Source organism: Paroedura picta, chromosome 2 (assembly GCF_049243985.1).
Source record: "Paroedura picta isolate Pp20150507F chromosome 2, Ppicta_v3.0, whole genome shotgun sequence".
Classification (NCBI taxonomy): Eukaryota; Metazoa; Chordata; class Lepidosauria; order Squamata; family Gekkonidae; genus Paroedura; species Paroedura picta.
The window spans coordinates 136,460,581-136,482,156 of NC_135370.1; the positions used below are offsets into that span (position 1 = coordinate 136,460,581).

At 41.0% G+C, this 21,576-nt stretch overlaps 1 protein-coding gene across 1 annotated transcript in view; it reads right to left on the reverse strand.

Moving 5' to 3' along the window:
* The window catches only part of SPRED1 (sprouty related EVH1 domain containing 1), an 83,730-nt gene extending 62,576 nt beyond the window's left edge, over positions 1–21,154 (reverse strand). The window contains exon 1 of the mRNA XM_077322961.1: positions 20,348–21,154. Within this exon, the coding sequence (XP_077179076.1) occupies positions 20,348–20,379 (32 nt within the window). The 5' untranslated portion in view covers positions 20,380–21,154. The remainder of the gene's footprint in view (positions 1–20,347) is intronic.
* Between the last annotated feature and the right edge of the window lie 422 nt (positions 21,155–21,576).

Consider the following 21,576-nt stretch of genomic DNA (forward strand, 5'->3'; position numbering starts at 1 on the left):
ACTCCCAGCCTCATGGTCAGAGCTTCAGACAGCACCTTGCGCCACAAGAGGCTCTTTTCCTGGGCATAAGCTCCCTATAATATACCTGAATAGAAGATTTCTGAATAGACCTGGTTAGGATTGCCAGGACACTTAATAAACAGCATGTGAGGAGATCAGAGAGGGAGTAAAAATGCAGAGCCAAGCTATGAAGGGTTTTAAAGGTTAACAAATCAGAGAATGAATTGGCCATAGAAGCAATAATAGTACTGCAACCTTGATGTAACAGTCACTTCTTGCACTAGTCTTTAGAATCATAGAAGGGACATAATGGAAGGGACATCATCGGTCATCTAGTCCAACCCCCTGCACTATGCAGGACACTCACATCCCAATCGCTCATCTACTGTAACCTGCCACCCCTTTGCCTTCACAGAATCAGCCTCTCTATCAGATGGCAATCTAGCCTCTGTTAAAAAATTTCCAAAGATGGAGAACCCACCACCTCCCGAGGAAGCCTATTCCACTGAGAAACTGCTCTAACTGTCAGGAACTTCTTCCAAATGTTTAGATGTAATTTCTTTTGAATTAATTTCATACCATTCGTTCTAGTCTATCCGTCTGGGGCAAGAAAGAACAATTCTGCTCCATCCTCCATGTGGCACCATTTTAAATACTTGAAGATGGTTATCAGATCCCCTCTCAGTCGTCTCCTCTCTAGGCTAAACAGACCAAGTTCTCCCAACCTTTCTTCATACGTCTTGGTCTCCAAACCCCTCACCATCTTTGTTGCCCTCCTCTGGACACTAAGAGTACAATCCTAGTCAGGTCTATTCAGAATCCTGTTCAAGTCTATAAAATGGTGCTTATGCACCATGTTCTTATAACTGCACTTTAGAAGTACCCTATTAACCAAAATATGGGTGATGGTGGCCAGATCCTTCATGTTTACAAGCATCTGCTGGTAGACCGGTTCACTTACCACCTTCCTATCAATCAGTAATAACAAATTTAAGTTTACACCCAGGCTGTATAACCTTACTTGTCAGGGCAAATACAACCCCTTCCCTATAAACATTAAATACTTCAAAAATATTAGAACCCACTACTGTCATCTTAAACTAGTCTGGCTTCAGGTTGTTTCTCCAAGTGACTAAACCACTGTTTCCAGAAACCAAATGCAAAACTACAAGTGGCTCCCCAATTGCTAGGATTACTAATAGGCCGGGGGCCATTGGCATAATGTCAGCAAACCACTTCAAATTACTACCAACTGTTGCACCCAGCAGCTTCATATAAATGTTAAACCACAATAGTCCTTTGAGAGAAAATACAGGAATACAGTTACTGGGATATTTTACTTTTGTTGGGAGTTTAATTTCATGGTTTCACATGGAAGTGATAATTGTTCATTACATCAAGCTGTACTCCTTCACTGCAGAGCCCAAATTTAGGACTGGCATAAACATGAGCCTCAAGTAGTTAATGTGCTTTTGGGGAAGGGTAACTGTGGTTTGTTTTTCTATATGAATTGGAAGGTTCCTTTTTACACTAAAATGTTATGTATTAACCATTAACATACTGAAATATCAGATGGTGAAGTCATATTAACATAAAGTTGACTGTTGTTGAATCCTCCAGACAGAAAATTTCAAATTATTTTTCTTTTCTTTAAATTGTCCTAACTCTGTTCTTTCCTCATCTATATTGCTTCTATTGTAATCTGAGGAAATTGTTGTCTTTTGTGGAAGCAATTTGTTAGTAGTGATGAAGACGATGTTATCCCTTCAGTCGTGTCCGACCCTTAGCGATTATATTTCTCCATTAGAAATAGAGAAAATAGTCTTTTACCAATTCCATTTAATATGTATAAAAGCACTTAAAATCATCATGAACTGTACATGAACTGTCCGTGTTCCTACCCGCACACTCACAATCTGTCTGGAAGAAACAGGGAAGTGGAATCGTGTTTCAAGAAGCAACTCATGCTTTTCTGACATAGTCTGTAGAGCCAAAAGAACCTCCATCACAGTTCAGCAGTCACCATATGGCTAGCTGCAGTAAAGTATCTCTTTGCAAACTAGTTGTTTGATTTACAAAGTCATAAACTAATAATCAAAAGAAAATATATTGGAAGTGGCCTTATGAGGACTGGGTATGCTTCAAAACAACTGGAATATTGAGAGTAGTCAGTTAAAGACAAAGGGTTGCGGTAGAGAAGAGAAAGAAATCAACACGCTCAAGCCCTTGGGAGTTTAAAGTACTCTAAAACAGTGGTCCGCAACCTTTTGGGGGTTGCAGACCGGGGGGGGGGGGCAGGACGATCCGGGTGCTGCACATGCGCGGCAGCACCTGCGCAAACGTGCATGCATGGCAGGTCCGCGCATGTGCGGACCTGCCGCACAGGCGCGTTTGTGCTCCTGGTGGGGCCGCAAACGTGTATGTGTGGCAGGTCTGCGCATGCACAAATCTGCCGTGCACGCGCACTTGCAGACCCACAGGGCGCAAACGCACATATGCTGACCTGCTAGACACAGAGGATAGCTATGGGGGAGGATTTATTGTTTTCCTTTGTGGAGTCCCGCAAGGAGCAGTACTCTCTCCCATGCTATTTAACACTTAATAGAACCTCTGGCACTGCTGGTCAGAAGCTATGGGCTGGGTTGTCACCAATATGTGGATGACACTCAGCTCTATCTCCCCATGTACGATCACCCAACCTCCCTCCCCTGGATACATTTGCCAGATGTTTGGAAGCCATGGCTGAATGGTTAGAGCAGAGCTGCCTGAAACTCAACCCCTCCAAGATGGAGGTCATGTGGCTGTGCAGGAAAGGGGCAGGACAGAAGGCATTTTTACCCACCCTGGTGGGGCACAGTTTAATATTGTGTTCACTGCCAAGAATTTTGGGAGTGATACTGGAGTAAGAGTACCCTTTCTCTGGAGGCCCAGGGCACAGGAGTAGTCTGCATGGCATTTTACCATCTGCGCCAAGCAAGGCTACTAGTGCTCTACCTCCACCCAGACTGTCTGGTCACAGTGACCCATGTGAAGGTCACCTCTAGACTAGACTTCTGTAACTCACTCTATTCTAGTCTACCATCATCCTTGAAACTGCAGCTGGTGCAGAATGCAGCTGCTAGGGTCCTCACTGGGACACCTTGGAGGGCCCTAGGGAGATATGCCTGGTCTCAACCCAGGCCAGGGCCTTTTTGGTCCTGGCCCCAAACTGGTAGAATGAGCTCCCAGGAGAGCTGAGGACACTGATGGAGCTTTCACAGTTCTGCAGGGCCTGTAAAATGGAAATTTTCCACAAGGTCTTTGGCTAAGGCCAAGAATAAGATCTATCAGGCTCAGCATTTACATCGAGCAATCTCTCCAAGGTGGATGGCTGCTGGGTGGGGAAGGAGATATGGGATTATGTCGCCATCTGGGTTATATTTATTTTATGCGGAGCTTTTATGGGGGAAGGGTTTCATGGGGTTTATATGTGTAAACCGCTTCAAGTCCATGGAGACTGGCAGATTAGAAATATAATAAATGCATGAAGTGCCACCCTCATAACTGCACTGTTTAATGCTAAGATTACTGTGGTGTTTTGTCATGCAAATACTATGTATTTTACTTCTGCTTTAATGCTGACTTTCCATGTGTTGTTCTGTGATCTAAAACTTATGCTTGTGAAGCAAGGAAGAGGGGGGCTGGAAAGGTGAATGAAGTATGTTATGATTGGATAGCAGCTGTATTCTTGGGCATGAAGTTGACAGGGTGGTTCCGAGAGAGGCGTAGTGTGAGAGTTAGTGCTGAATAGCGTTGTGTGGAGGAAGGAACTTGAGTGACGTGATGTACAGTGTGAGAAAAATCTGTGTTCTGTGTGGTAGTTACTAGCCTGTATGGCAAATTCAAAAATTAATCTGTGTGGAAGTTATTAATCTGGCTGGCAAATTGGACAGCTAAGCTTTGTAGAAGCAATTGGCCAAAGTGGCAAATTAGAAAATAAACTTGTATGGCTAGGTCTACTTAAAAGAATAATTTTGTTTAGAATCACAGAGTTGGAAGGTGCCTTACAGGCCATCTAGCCCAACCCCCTGTTCAATGCAGGACCAGTCTAAAGTATCAAGGATAAGTATCTGTGTGAGGTAGAACACACATCACATCAGAACACTATGTAGAGGTGCCATTACAGAGGTTATTTATTTATTAGATTTCTTGCCCGCTGCTCTCCAAATCATCTCACAGTGGATTACACTAAAAAAATAAAACCCCACATAAATTAAAACATTAAAAACACATACTGGGTTCACATAGAGAAAGATCAAAAGCATTAGAATTACCTTATGTGATACCTATTCTAAGTTGGAGACCTGCAAGGACTCATGAGGGGAAATGTTAGTGTCATGCAACTACTTAAGGATCTGTAGATTGAAACAGATTTGTTTCCCACTAACTGAAAAGTCACATTTATTAATGAAAGTGAAATATCTCCAGCCCTTTTCAAAGTTATTTAATACTATCAATGTACTTTATATTTGACTAAGATAATTTTCTGTGCTTTAGCAATACCATTTAATTCACAAAAGTACGACCAATAATGAACCCCAAGACGTCAAACACTAAACAGTTTAACAATTCAATCTGCAGCATTCTGAAAAGATTTTTCATTTATTAATACTGTCATTGCTTCTTGTACAATAAAATTCATAATCAGTTTAGCTGTTTAGGCATTCATTAATCTTATTTGTAAATCATTCCTCCTGAATTATTGATTTGTCTCAGATACTTTGGAATTAAAAAATTATGTAACCCAGGATTAGTTTTGCATTGTTACAGTAAAATATAAGACATTATCCAAGGGTGCCAGTACCAACTACTGGACCTCCACAACCCCTGGTCCCCCTATTCCATTTCTTTGCAGCTGCAAAACTGCAATTTGTTTGCCTGTAATCTTCAAATGATCAAGTAGCAACAGGAGTTATGAGGAGTTTTCCTCTCTCTCTCTCTGGTCAGCAGTGGGAATTCACTAAAAGAGGGAAAATGAGCAGGCAATGGCAAAACCATCCAAAATCCAGAGCTAGTACTTGATTAATATAGGCTTAAAGGATATACCATGTAACCACTAATTAGAAATGCACTGTAATTCTTTTCAATGCTAGACATGTAAATATCACAGATTTCTACCATAGTTACATTTGCACAAGATTGGGAAGCAGACAAAATTATTCAGTGAGTAATTAAATTGTGAGGAATTTACTGCCAGTGGATGTAGTGATGGCCATGAGTACAGATAACTTTAAAATGTGTTTAATGGATTCATGGAGGATAGGTCTACCAGTGCATACTAGTCATGTTAAATAAAGGGAGCCTCAAATTATAGAAGTAGCAAGCCTTTATATACCAATGGTAGGATGCAGCGTGAAGGAACAGCCTTGTCTTTTTTACCTTGTTTGCTGGCCCTGTGGCATAGACGGATAGAAGAGTTGGAAGGGGTCATACAAGCCTACTAGTCCAAACCCCTGTTCAGTGTAGGATCAGCCTAAAGCATCCATGATAAGTAGCTTTCCAGCTGCTGACAACTGGTTGGCTATCTGTATGAAACAGGATGCTGGACAAGATGGATCAATGGTCTGAACCAGTAAGGCTCTTCAGATGGTATGATAGATCCCTTGGGGTATATGACAGTATTTTTTATTTCTCCACAAAGAAATCATTCAAATGTATTTAGCTGGGGGAAAGTCATATATGGAGTTTTTGCCAGTGCACTGCCACATACACGGTTTAGTGAAACTTTTGGGACAAAGATGGAATGTTTAAGTTAACTTCAATTAAAAACCAGGGTGTTTTGGCCTGATACCTATAGAGTGAGGTAGGCTTTCTAAATGTCCTACACAGAGCATGATCTGATTTAGTATGTTTATTTTGACTGGTATTTAGTAAGTATATCCCTATGAGTATAGCCCCAAATCCAATTGGTGAAGGGAAAAGTTATGTGTCCCTGAAAGGGAACAGTAAGAGGTGTCTGTGGAAGGAGCAAAAATATTTCTGAGAAGAGTGTCCCGTGGAGAGAACTGGGTAGCCTGAAGAGAAGGCTCGAGAGATCTATATCAGGAGCAGGACAGAGAGCCAGCCAAACTGCAAGGCAGTCTAACAGACATCATAGAATAAAGGCTATTGCCACTGTGGTTCCAACTATAAACTGTGCTGTGCCTACATTTGAGCTTTGTGCATGCATGTGTCCCACTTTAGCATACCTCCCCTGATAAACCCTATTTCTTTTTGAGTTTTTTGTGACAGGTAAAAGGTGATTATGAAGCTTAGGGAGCTGGTTTGAAATGGTATTTTCCTTTATCTTGCTTACTGATAATTCCCCCATGATTAGTAATAGTAGTAAAAACCAGTTAGAGGCATTACTTTCTCTTTTTAAATCCCCCCCTTCATTAACTAGCCTAGGTCCCATATTCTCTTCCCTCAACTGGAGTTGGAGGAAGAAAACTGGAGTTAAAAAAACCTGGAGTTTAAAGTATCCCATGTTTATTACTACCATCACATAAAATTAACACTTGAACAGAAATCTTTTTTAAAAAATCAAGCGTGGTCTAAATGTTATGTTCAAACACACTATTATTGGAACAATACTTTATAAAATAAGACAATACAGCATATACTTCTTTTACATTATTTAAATTCTAAAGCCAACCCAAAGCCCTGAAAGCTGCAGAGATACTGATTTTAGCACAAATTTGAGTCCAGTGGCACCTTTAAGACCAACTCTTTTTTTCTGGATATAAACTTTCATGTTTATGCACATGAAAGTTTATACACAGAATACAACTTTGTTCATCTTAAAGGTGCCAAACCCTGATTTTAGCATTCAGAGAAATATGCACAATATGCCATGGTTGTCCATTTCAACCTTTCTCAGGAGGTCACAACAGCTTCACTATCCCTCTTCATAATATCTGCATTACTTGTTAATTTTTTATCAAGCTGGTAAAAATTCTTTCCATCAACTGAGGGTAGTTGGATTCATTAATAGAACCTTAGAATCTTGCAGCTGTGCTGCAGACTAACTGAGCTACCCTCTGAAGTCCTGGAACACACATTAAATTAGAATCATAGGGGAAAAAATCTATCTTTGGAGAACTCATATGATGATAGTTGTAAATTTCCTGCATTCTGCAGGGGGTTGGACTAGATGGCTCTGGGGATCCCTTCCAACTCTATGATTTCACTAAAATAAAACACAGCCAGTCCAAAATCCCCTTCATATACTAAATAATATTTATGAAACACATGGTATTTTAAAATGTAATGGCTGCAGTAGCTGCATGCACTTGCAACAAAGTGAAGAAAAAGGTGCCAAAAGTTAATGTGGTTAGCAATTAAAACACGTTATATAATATGTATAATGTATGTATGTGTGTATGTGTGTGTGTGTGTGTGTGTATATAGATAGATATATATATGAAAAATAGCCATGCTGTAACATCCTGTATCTTGATTGTTTGAAACTGTGAAGTCCCCAACCAAGCAATATCAATTTACAGACCACAAGACTTCATGAACAACATAAACCTTCTTCCACCTAAATATTTTTATGGTAAGCATCTTTAAGGGCATTTTGCTTTTCAGCGCCCCAGGTAAATTCTTAACAGAACTTATTTTTGTAAATCCTACCTTACCTGACATTGGCTTCTTAACCATGCAGACATTTTCAGATTGCCATAGCAACATACCATGAGCATAGGTATGTGTGCATAGTTTTGAAAAAGATGTTTAAAGCATAAGATACAGCATATTTCACTTCACAGTTTAACTAAGAGGGGAGAAAAACCTCCACAATTTAACCAATTCAGTAAAACAAAACTTTTAGTAATACTACAATCATGTATATTTCACTGTAAATTCAATTAGATCAATGGGTTTATGCAGTCACTCTGCATAGAACTGCACTATTTTTCTACCTCTAAGGAAGTTCAGTTGCAGGGATAATTGATGCCGAACTATAGTTAAAGGCCTATAGTTAATTCTGTGTTACATTTTTGAACTCATTTTTTTCTTGCTGAATGCCTAGTGCTCAAATACTCTTAGATCTGCATACAATGATTTACTGACAACCTTTGCTTTGCTTAAATGTTGAAGTCAATGACTTGATAATACTGCAAAACTGGGCATTATTCAGCTATAAAAGCATTCTAAATCCAAGCAAGTACTTAATTTGAGTTGGATTGGTCTGAATATTGTTTTCAGGGCCATCAGAGAATTCAACGTCTTAATAGTTTTGCATGTTCCATCTTCAGCAGAAGCAATGGGAGCTGTAAGAATCTTTTCTGTTGGTAGCATACTAAATCAACAGATCCAGAGCTGGATTTATTGACATGAAATTACGAAAATCATAAAGTACCGGCGGGGATGTGATACAGCCTTTTAAACATGACATGGCCGGGGGGCTTAACATGAGCTTGGCAACAATTTTATGGTTTTCGTACCTTTATACAGCTGTCGCTGTATAAACAGAAAAGGCTAAGGCCTAAGTGGGTGGGGCCAGTCCAGGTGAGGGCCCAACCGATTGAGCCCTCACCAGGACAGACCAGAGTTCCAGCCAGTTGGGAGGCGCAAAGGCAAAGTTCTGACAGGGCCCGCCCACCCAGTCCAGCCAGGGGCAATCTGGAGACATCGCTGCCAGTCTGCCCCTGACCACCACAGGGAGAGGAGGTCAGTAGGGCTGCCAAAGGGGATGAGAACGGAGGCTTGGACAGGCTGTGACAGCCCTTTTCGCTCCAAGGCTAACTGTCCTAACTGTCATGTCCAACTGTAACTTTGCCTCAGAACCCTGACAGAGCTGGCAGGAAGCTGATAAGTGTGCTTCCTCTCCCCCCCCCTTCAGGCCTGCTGGGAAGGAGCCTTTAACAGGCCCTGACTGAGTGGAGGGAGGTATTTCCAAGAGCAACGCAGGGGAGTCTGAGGGCATGGGTGTGAGCCTTCCTTTTGAGGGTTGGCTGACAGGGAATCCACATAAAAGCCCCTTCTCACTTAAAATACTGCTCTGGCTGGGGGTTAGATAGCTTTTTCTGACGCACATGAGATTACAGAACTTAATGATAGCGAAGGGACATAACATAGGAATTGGCCACCAAAAAGGATAAAATTTACACATATTGGTTGGAGCCATAATTTACAGATCCCACTCAACCATTCAGCTACACATTATAGAGAGTTCTATATAGGTATGTTTCTATATAGAGTGTATTATCATAATCTTGACCACTGAGGAAGACCCGGAAGGGTCGAAATGTGTTTGGTCCTTGGTTCTATGTGCTGTTAGTTCGGTTTAGTTTTTAAGAAGTTTTTATTCTGTTTTTAATTGTGTACTATAATAAATAATTAACAAGTTTTACATTATTTTTATTGTTCAGCTCAACTTTTGAGTTCCTACCTGTTAAGGTTGGGTTTTGTTCCTTTTTTGGTTTAGCACTGGGGGTTAGACACAGCCAAGCCATGTGTATTTCTTCTTTGCAATTCTCTGCAGATTTGAGGCCACTGCACAGAGTTATTCTGCAGACGAAACTGGATGCTGTTGCGGATGTTCTTTTGTCTGTTTCATCTGAAAAACAACCCTGTGCAGTAGGCCTCAAGTCTTTCAATTCAACAACAACCTGTGTGGGAGGCCTTAAATGTTTCTCCTCTACCACAACCCTGTCCAAAGTAGCCCTTTCTGCCTGGGGAACTGATCTTTATACTCTGCAGATGAGCTGTAATTCCAGGAGTTCTCCAGGTCCCACCTGGAGGTTGGCTACCCCTGGGTTGGAAATATTCTTAGAGGTTTGGAGGTGGGACTTCAAAATCATACAATGCTTCAGAGTCCAGCCTTCTAAGGAGCCATTTTTGCCTGCAGTTGGGAAGGAGTGGTACAGGTGCGTCCCTCCTGGGCTATGGGCTACGGACAGCCCTTACCAGCAACTGTTTGTATTCTGGGGTGCAGACAGACAGACCAGCATCAGTCCTGTGAGTCTGGAAAGTGCAGGAAGATATAAATAAATATTTACAGCCTGAAACTGTAAATAGTTAACGAGTAAATGGCTGGAGAGACATGGGAACTAAAGAGACTTTTTCAACCTTAGCCTGGCAAATAAAAAAACAATATAAACTTACTAAGGTCAAGACTGCTGTGCACAGAGAGACTTCCTCTTAGGGTTGCTAGTTTCCATGTGAGGCTCTCTACCCTACCTCCCTCATGCGGAGTCTGCTAAGAAGAGAGGAAGGGAAGACGATTGGAAAATGCTTTGGGACACCTGAGGCCTGCTGGGTCACTGCTGCCCATTCCCAGTTCTCTCAGACCTCTCACGGCCCCATATCCCTCACAGGTGGGATATTGTGGGGAGACAAAGGGAAAAGGAGTTTGTAAACCGCTTTGAGACTCCTTTGGAGAGTAAACAACAAGGTACAAAAATCCAGTTCTTCTTCTAAGGAGCAACCATGAAAGAAACATGTGGGCACATAACATTTTATCAACAGTGAAAAAATGGAGACAGAAGGAACAGGGTGGACACCTGTGACTACCCAATGTGTATTAGGGCAGGGGGACATTTCGGTGTCTGTGGCCTAATTCACACAAGAAGGGAAATGACGCAGAACTGGGAGGAATTGGTTGCCATGTAATCTTCCCCTAAGAAGAGTCGCCAGTCTGATCTTCCCTTCACATATCTGAAGACATGGCTCTAGAAAGCTCATCTGTAATCATTATACCACAATTCCCAAAGGTCAGTCCTGTTCTACACTCAACGAACATTCCAAACCACAGGTTCTTGACACCCATATCTCCACACCCATGCCCTCATTTGCCACCCCACCACCACAACCTCCCACACAACACACACATTCAACCCCATGCCCTTACAGACTGGACAACTCCTCCCCTTCCTCTTCCCACTGCCAAGCTCTAGCGCCCATTGTATTCTTAGATACAACGGGCTTTGCCCCTAATATATATATATATATATAGTATATAAATCATGAGCTGTGCCAGTCTAAATACCTGCAACCCACTACAAGCTGCATACTTTCAGAGGTAAAAAGACCAATAGATCCTAAAGTGCCCTTTTCTATATTGTGTGTGTTTGTGCACACGCACAATACAGAATATTTGCAATGTAGATCGAAAGCTATTCAACAGAAATGTACTGTTACCCTATATATCTTTATTACAAGCCTCGAGAACATTGACTTCCATTGTGCCTACAAATCTATCTGGGGGAATGGGGGGAAGATGTGTGCAGAACATCCAGCATTCTACGGGAACCCTGAGAACATAAGAAGACCAAAGTCCCTTCAAGGACAGAATTCTGTTTACACACTGGCCTGCAGGAATCCCACAAATAGAAAGATGGCAACAACATTATCCTGCCTATAACTCTGTATAATAATGGGTTAATTATTTGTGAAGATGTGACAAATAGTTCCTATTCTTCTTATGCCATGTCAGAAGAAGAAATATACATTATTTTTCATGGCATGTTTGATACTGAAAAACCCATGCCTCCCTGCTCTTATGACATGTCATTAGTTTGAACAAACTTGCTCCCTCCTCTGAGGCAATGCTAATAATAAGTAACTATACAGGTACATATTATTGAGCGTTTTGCATAAGTTGTGCTTGGGGGATGGTTTGCATGACTTTTTTTCTCAACCTCACTTCAACAAGCCTTCAAAACTGGGGGTTCCCATGCAGCATAGAGGGTTTCTAGCTGAAACCTCTCTATATAACTCAAGAGGAAATACAGCCAATGACACCACTTCTCAGAGATAAATCTGATAGATTCAGTCATAAAGCTTTTCATAAGTACATTAAGTCACATTTCCCTCCCATTATCTGAGAGGCGGACACGTTAACCACCAGTTTCCTCCTTCTCGGTTCACAAGCTGCTGCATTTAACACTTCCCTACTTATGACAATTCCTAACCATTTCCTGGTCATCACAATGCTCTTGGTAAGCCAGCTAGTACATACAGCAACTTCAGCTCCTCCATTTTAAAGTACTGTTTGCTGCACTCCAGCAAGAGCTTGTAACATGGCTGAATAACAGCTAAAATGTTATCTGTTTATACGCCTTAAAATCTGACCACCATTTCACAATGTTACCTTGCCTATTTGACAAGGGCTCTAGTAACTGGTTCAGCCCAGCTCACCCAGCAAGAATATGAAACATGGTATCTAATGCAAAAAGCTATCCAAGAACATGAGCTTTTTAATATGTTATTTACTAGATATTATCAGGGGAAATGTACAGACAACATTTTTTTCAAAAATACCTACATTATAAAAAATATCTAACTAGGGTTTGTTAGAAACAAGGAAACAAGGAATTTTCTATACCCCTTGGCTCAGGTCCTGCTTTCCTTTTTCCATTCATCCACTGTTTTCTTGTTTTCTGTCAACCTGAACTACTCTTCAATAATTAAGAATTACAAAATATTCAAAAGAGGATTCCCAAAACCAAAGTATTCTGCCTACAGACAGCCCAACTGCATTTAAACTGCAAACAGCAGTTTTAAAAGTGTTTTAGAAGGATTGTTTTCATAATCTAAAAATGCAATAGGAAGTCAACGATTACCTTTACAATTTTTCACTTCAGGACAACCACAGAGGATTCTATTATCTTATGGTTATTATTTTGGAAACATTTTAATAATAACCATTGGGGGTTTTGTTTTTTTAAACAGAAAACCCTCTAACAAAAAAATTAGTTGGATCACAGTGAGGAGGTAAAAAATGTCATTTGCAATGTAATACAGACACTATATTTTATGTCTTGGGAAGAGACAAAGGAGAATCAATTCTTAAGGCAAGCTAAGAGCCTGACTGAAAGGCTTCTACAGGAAACACTTCCATTAAAGCTTGCTGTCTGGAATGTATCCAGTTGATCAACATGATCCCTGCAACAATATTTGCAATGATCTCTCTTAAAGGACCATAAGGTTTTCAGCTCTCTGCTTTGTTCAAACTAACCCCAAAACATTTGGAAACTTTCCTACTTTTAATGTTAACACATAGTCAACATCTGTCTAACACATGATTTTCATGGTAAAAATTTCATACATTTATATCATGTTCTAAGAAGCACCAAACAATCTATTTTATCCCAACAAACTCACTGAGATAAGACAGAATGAAGGACAACGACCCACTACTCCCATTCTAGGGTATGCTTAAAATTGTATTTCTAAGTTTCCTGTTTAAAAATGCTGAGTTCATCAGAATTTCGGGAACTTCACAGTTAAATATATATAAAAGCTTTATTAGTTTCTTTACAACAGGCATAATTTAGAAAAGTAGCTACAGGTGTTGGAAAGCCTACCCTGTGGGACCACCTTTTTCCTTATATAATCCTTATAATATAATAAATTGGCCCCAGCCTGGTGGAACAAGCTCCTGAGGGAGATCAGGGCCTGCAGGTCCTTAATCAGTTCTATACGGCCTGCAAGATGGAGCTGTTCCACCAGGCCATGCTGCCAGGAGGAACTGGAAGATTGGCTTCCTTCTATTATTATTATTATTATTATTATTATTATTATTATTATTATTATTATTATTATTATTATTATTATTTTAGATTTATTTCCCACCTCTCCCGACAGGCGTTCTAGATATATTTCCCGCCTCTCCCGACAGGTGTTCTAGAGAACACTTCCATCTGACTATTTCAGATTTATGGTTTTAAAGTTTTAAATTAAAGGTTTAAACCAGGGGTAGTCAAACTGCAGCCCTCCAGATGTTCATGGACTACAATTCCCTTGAGCCCCTGCCAGCGAAGGCAGGGGCTCATGGGAATTGTAGTTCATGGAAATCTGGAGGGCCGCAGTTTGACTACCCCTGGTTTAAACTGTATGTTCATTTTATTGATGTGACCTGCTCTGAGCATTTGGAAGGGCAGGATACAAATAAAAATGAATTATTAATATTATATTATATAGTGCATTTTTATTTAATAATCTGGGATCCCGGTATCTATGGAACCACCTCTTCTATTACGACCTCAGAAGACTGTTAAGATCAAGCAATCAAAATCTGCTCAGGCTTCCTTAACCAAAGGTAAAACTAGCCTCGATCAGGGTCCTGCCCCAAGCTTGGTGGAATGTTCTCCCTAGTGAGATCAAGGCTTTCTAGGACCTTCAACAGTTCTAGAGGGCCTGTAAGACCAAGCTGTATAACCAGGATCATGGTTAAGATCAGGAGTAACATTACGAAAATGCTGGCCTCCTGATGGAGAATTCCCCCTATCGACCGCAGACTAACATCAGCCAACCAAAACTATAAATATAAGGTTTTAGCATAATTTTAATAATTTAAAAACCTAATTAATTTAAAGGTCAAATTACTGTATGTATTATATTTGCATTGCTTTTATCTGATGTTACCCTGCCTGAGTCAACCAAAAAGAGTGAGATATAAAAATAGTTGTTATTATTATTATTATCTCATTATTATTAGTAATAATAAAAATGCTGTACTCCAGTTGATAGCTCCAAAATTGTTTTCTTAGGATACATATAAAATACTCCCAATTGACCATGAAGGGTTTTCACAAAAATTTGGGGCTACTGCAATGGTTTGAGAGATGGCTATCTATACAAGAAAATATGGGAGCTAATGTTTTTTTTAATTTAGAGAGGTAAACAGGGACTACTATCTACCAGCCAAGACAGTGTGAAGCCTGCTACAGCTTACATTTATTTCATATATATTTATAACTCAAATTTCCTTCCCTAAGGGGACCCCAAAATACTTCTAAGATTATGTGCCTTAATTTACTCCCTCAACAACAATCTTGTAAGGTAGGTTAGTCTGAATACATGTGACTTTCCTATGTACACTTCCAGAGTATAGTGTAAGGGTAAGAACTTGAGTGTTCCATGGTCAAGATGCTACTATCTACACCATGCTGGTTCTCAAAGTTTTAAAGGTTATACTTGTATTTAATTATACCTGGAAAATGTTGCTAAACGTGTGGCTGACAACGTGCAAATGCAGCCTTTCTTCATTTGTTACAGAATTCCTCCTAGGCTGCTATAAAAATCCCTGGTATCATAAGTGGCACCACAGCAGCAATAAAAGAGCAGGGGTCAGGAGACTTTGAAAATGTCATCCTGTGCTTGATTCACACTTTTTCATCATGACAGAGCAAAGTGAATTTCAGGGCAGTTCAGGACTACCATTGAGAAGAATCCAGTATACAAAACAGCCCACTCTGGCCTCCATGCAAGACAGAATTTGAAGCAGGGCAAGAGAAGCACATGCCTTTTACAAAACTGGATCAGCAGTTTGGAATCAAATGTTTATACACTGAGATATCATAGGATAGAAATCCTTTTTTTAAAATCCCAGAAAGGTTTCAGACATAGCTTCCATGTTTAAAAATCAATTTCTTATGCAGCAGCATCAAAATAGGCAGGCCACTGAGCACTCAAATTCTTCCAGCACTGAAAACCTCATGCATTTCCCACCAGGTTACATAAGTTGTACAATGACATGTGGTCATTCTTACACAGCACAGCCACAGAACATTGGATGGGTTTATTTTATTCAGGGCTTCAGTTTGCCAAAATCTGAAAATTCATACACACCCTAAACACCCACAAACAAAAAAATCCCATGCAGCCTTAATCTTGTATAAAAATGTCATTAACTTCAAAATTCATTGATATCACATTCTTTGAGATATAGCAACTCACCTCCTACATCCCTTTTCTATCAAATTAAGTGATCTTAACCCACAGAAATCTTCATGTGCCCTTGCCAGCTGCCTAATGCTTATTTTTCATTGTTTTCTACTCTACTTTTTATGTTGTTTATCAGAAACTATTTCCCTCTCCTAATGAGTTCTCCCTTTGTTTGGAATTCTACATTTGTAATTCACGGGGTTAAGCTCTTAAAATACTATTGTGCTTATCACCCTGCATTAATTGCAGTAAATTGCAGCAATCATATTTTTACAGTGCAAATCCTATGCAGAATTACACCAGTCTAAAGGTCATGGAAATCACGGGTTTCAATCGAAGAAAATTCTGCATGAACTCAGTCATTTCAATGGGCTGAGACTTAACTGTCCATAGACCTGCACTACGTGTCTCCTTTAACCAACCGGCTTCTTAAAAACAAAACAGAAAATGCCAATTCTTAAAATTAAAAGAGTTTCAATTAAAACCTCTGTATATCGGCTGTTATGATGCAAATTAAGAACCTGTATGCTTCCCCTGATTGTACATATCACATGCAATTTACATACAGGGCATTAAAGGATGCATACATATCAAACAGGAATCAATTATTCTACATGGTAGGGTTTATTCATGTAAACTGTCCCAAATAGAGGCTAGAGATATTTATTTTGAACACAGGTGCGGCTTTAATAAAGCTATATATATAGCATAATCATCAATGAATATTTATAGCAACATAGACTGGGTTCTTCAGCAAATTCACACTAAGTACAATTTTCATTTTTTTGCTACAATAATTAGCTTAAATGTGTAGTCAAGAGGAAATATTGGGCAATCGACAAATTCAGAATTAACCGTTCATACTGCAGTGCTAAATTTGTCTCAACCAAAATATGAGTATGACCCAGAAAATAGCCCTGGCACTAAACCACTAATATGTCTGAAGGCACCCTACCACTAGATCAAGTGTGGGCCTCAGGCTCCCAGATTCCCTTTCCAATTCCTCTTAGGACAAACAAACACCACCATCTCTCTCTGGGTAACAGATCATATCTTCTAGCATGTTCCATAATGCAGCCCTAGGGAACAATCCTTTATTAAAAAGCAAGGTATCTTGCTTCACTAGCAGTCTACTATTCACCGAAAGGAGAAGAGCCAAGACCCCACCCAGCATCTCACGGATTAGAATCTGAAGTGCTAAGAAACACCAGAACAGGCTTAAAGTGTAAAACAAATGATGAAAGATTTTACTTCCTCTCTAGTACTAAAATATTTTTAGGAATAATGTCTAGGCTAATGCATTTTACATAGATGGAAATATAAGTACTTTATTTTTTTTAAGCAGCTCTTATCTTTTTGGTGGACTCTTACGTGCCATGGAAACAGCACAAGTCATAAGACATCCAAGAAAAAAAAAGGGGGGGGGGACAAAACCCTGCACACAAATTGTAGGTAGCCCCACAGCCTGAAGATGGTTTATTAAGCTCATTTGGATCTGCACATTGTGGGGCCCTTTAGAAGTCAAGATGTCACACAGTCTGAAGAACTTCCATTACTTCAATTAAATCACAATGTAAAATATTTACTTAGCAAGAAAAGAGCCTTACAAAATGGTGTAAATTAAGCGTATATAGAATAACATGCAAAATCACCATGCAGATACACATTATAATAGCTTCTCATTAATTATTGGATCATCCACCTAAATAAAACTGCCACAGTACTTTGATGCTTCCATTCAAACAGTTGAAACGTATATAATTGCCCCAAACTAGGGGTGTCAGAGGAGGAGGCAGGAGAAATATGCCAGAAGTACTTCAGAAAAAAATTGCAAATGTCTGCTAATTATGTGCAAGTTAATACATGCAGAACATTTAAAAAGCCATAAGCACCTTTGAGTGCTGTTTTCTGTTGTGCAAAGAAATTGTTTTAAGAACAGCAAAAGTTGAGCTGCATAAACACAATGTAAAAATTTTTACTGGTCTATACCTTCCGAAAGAGGAAAACTGGAGGGAGGGGAGAATTATTGAAAATGAACTGTGCAGGTTGCCCTTTGCATGATTACACATTCAAAAAAAAAAAAAAGTAATACATGTCTCTCATTTAGACTGTGTTCAGGCAATAATTTCAGCTGCGAAGATCTAGATTTTGGTGAAAAATTGTACCCAGCATAGAATGCAAATAGATGGGAAGAGTAAAATAATGCCCAAAATATTTATAATTAGAATGACTAGATGGCCACATTTTAGGGAAAAGCTACATTTTAATCACAGGTGGTACTAGTTGTATTTGTATATTTGTTACTACATTCATTTCTTAAAAATACCGAATTCCACACAGAATGTAAAATATTTGTTCATTATCAAGAAGACAAAAAATTCAGAATGTGATCAGACAGACTGATAACACATTTGGAGAGGTAACAGAAACTGTTAAAAGGATGTAGAAAAGTATTCTAATGTTTTCTTCATTAAAAGGACCCATGTACGATGACAGTATAAAGTATGAAAAATAAAAAGGTAATATAACTTGAATAAACAGGAGCACCTTACATATCGTAACTAGATGTTATCACTTTAAGTTACTGACAATTGATAAATTTCTGTTAAATCTATTAATGTCTACTTCATCTTTGTTCAAAAAGCGTTTATAATTCTCTTTGCAATATTTATAAGCGGGAGGCCCAACAACAGACATTCAAACACTAACTACACAATTCCAGAAAACAAATTTAGTCTTCCTTTGCAAGTAATGGACAAAATATTTTCATACTGATTGATCCAACAACAGAAAATGTGTAGGTTTTAAAGATTAGTCCATTTCTTTAAAAAATGCAACATATAGTTCAATTTGTTGTGAACATTTTCTTGACTGGAGACAAAAAGCAAAAGGCTGCAAAACTGCTTAACAGTGCAAAATGTCTATACATTTCCAACTGTCAGATAATCCACTCTAATAACCATTTTTAATTGTTCTACGAAGATACATTTTATAAATACTGGCCCCCGATGTGCCCAATTACAAAAATGAAACTGGTAATTGAGAAACTTCATATTTAAACACTACTTCTCAATCTTCATTCAAAAAAGTACTGTACATATTTTGGACAGCAAGATGGTGTTTCTTCATGTACCCTGTCACAAGCCTATGTCTTTTTTCAAAGAACCAGTCTAATCTTAAAGTTGCTCCATGTAGACACAGTGTATTGCACTGTGAATGGCCAGCCAGGTATTTTATGAATGGAGTAGATCACGTGCTCCCAGCACTTCCCCAGCCGATATTTCCCACATAACAGTGTCAACAAGCTGGGAACAGCATTTTTCGGTACAATACGCCACAAAAACCTAGCTCTTGAACCTGCTGCGCTCTTCAATCCATTATGCAATATTCTTTCTCTTTGCAAAGCAGGTCCGCCCGAATGTCAAAGGTAGTGAATGTTTAATTATTTTTTTATGAATGAAGACTGTGGTATGCAAATTAGAGCGATTCACAAAAAAAATATGGCGGCTGTTTCTTTCTCAGTTCCATGGTACTGCAGCAGTTCACCTACCAACTAGAGCTCGGTGTAATGCTTTGTACTTTATATACTGCCTTTCAGATTTGTCCCTGCTACATTATGTGATCCTGGCTTAAGAAGGAGGATTTTCTTTTTAATGAAGTTGGATTTTTTTTACAGATCCATTTTAAGGAATTGAGGTTTTATTTGACGGAATTTATCCAAGTGACAAGTGTCCCCTTCCCCACCCAAACCGGGATTTGCTCTTTACCATACAAGTTAATTCACTGGAGACTATTACAAATAATGCCTGTATGCTAATTCCACCCAGTATGAGTTAGTCACAACTATTGCAAACTCTGTCCGAGCAAGTGACTAATTTGCAACTCATTCTGCAAAAAAGAATAACCTCTGACAGGGCAGGGTTCAGGAGTCACCGGGAACGACATTTTTCATTCTTTAGAGGAAATTTTGGTTTTCAGGCCAAGGCATGCACACTTCAAAAATATCGCATATGTAAGGTTCGGGAGGACTCCATTTTCACAGTTATTTTGAAAACTGTGGATACAAAAAAGCATGCCCCCCCTATGGATTTCATCCAAGCTCAGCACATTAAAAATATTAAAATATTCTTTTCATTTCCCCCACCACTTCAGAAGAAATCTTAACCGATCATTAAAAAATTTAAGCGAGGGGGGGGGAGAGGTTTAGCACAGTATTTACACTGACTGACTCATCCAATTAAAATTCAGGGGCAGTTTCCTACAGGATGAAGCTCCCCCGCGCTATTTTTACATGAAACATACAAATGAAAAGATTTTATGACTTCTCCAGAATCTGGCATATTAAGGGAGCCGAGGACCCGACACTCCTCATCTCTCCAGTACACTGCTGAACAGTTCTCTCTCCCCCCCCCCCCAATACCTTGGACCTGCAGTGACCATTCACCCCTCCCCCGAAAAAAAGCCCCAGATATTCATGAAAGAGAATGCCTTCTGCATTTAGAAACAAGCTACTCAACACAAATACAGGTAGGCAAAAGATCCGAGAGGCCAAAAGCAGGGCAATTAACCGGCGGGGGGGAGGAGAGGAACCATCAAAGGACGCAAAGTCTCCCTTCCCCTCGCCCCACGAACCCGAGAGGGAAAGCGAACTTACTCGTTGTTAGAATTCGCCGTCTCTTCGCTCATTTTCTTCCTCACCGTGATCCGAGCTGGAGATGGAGCAGCACCGACGCAGCCAGGGCGCAGCAGGAGCTCCCCAGAAACCTCACCATTGTTAAACCCCCAGAGCTACCCCCCACTCCACACCCTTCCGCCAGCACGGCCTCGGCCCTCGGGGTGGCCCCGGAGCAGCAGCACCAGCAGCTTGCCGCTTCTCCCCCCGTGGCCCGAAGAGATCTGGTCGATCCGAGTCGGACGGATGCCTCCTTAGGCGGCGCCGACCACGATCTGAGCGCCCTCCGGTCTTCCCTTCGGCCGCTGGCGACTAGAGGAGCCTCTCAGCTGCAGCCCAGCTCGGCGGTAGTGTCCTTGCGGTGCTGCAGCAGCACCAAGAGCCCCACATCTCCCGCTGCAGCAGCCCGAGCTCACAGCGGCCTTCGCCTCCTCGCCTCGCCTCTCCCCTCCCCTCCTCCCCTCCCCTCCCCTCCTCCAGCAAGTTCTCCCCCTTTCCACGCTCCGGGGCAGGAAGGAAAAGAACAGCGACAGAAATTCCTCCAGACACCAGCAGCGTCCGCGAAATCCAAAAGAGAAGGGGGGGGGGCGGGACGCGCAAAGAGAAAGAGTCGAGAGAAAACAAGAACCGTCGCCCGCCCCCAGAAGCGAGCGGGAGCCGCACGGGGAGGAGGGGGAACTAATTCAGCCGCAGGCGGAGAGGAAGAGGGAGGAGGGAAGGTGAAAAGGAGAAGGAGGGAGGGAGGGAAGGAGGGGGAGCTGCCAAGCAGCCCGGAGGTTAGCGGGGGGAGGGCGGATGCGTCACGGCTGGTGGCGGAGGAAAAACAAGCCAAGAGGACAAGTAGGCAGAAGACCCCCCCCTCCTCCGGAGAGGGCGAGCAGCTCAGAAGCAGCGCCCCATCCCCCAGCGCGCCTCTCCCCGCTCCCCAGCGCAGGAAAATTGGGCGGAAGTGTTGACTTCAAGCTCCTTCCGCCGCTAACTCTCCGAGGAAAAGGGAAGGAAAGGAGGCCCGGGCGGCGAGGCGCGCTTTGGAGTCCTTGTCCCAGAGCCTCAAGTTTGTGTGCAGAGCCTCCCTTCCCCTCTCCCACACAGCCGCGCTCTTAAGCCGCTTCGCGTCAAGTAAGTACTTGGGCAGGAACACGGCAGCTTCGCTCCCGGCCCATTCCTCTCCTCAAGCAGGAGGACATTTGAAGTCGCTCGGGGGGCCGGAT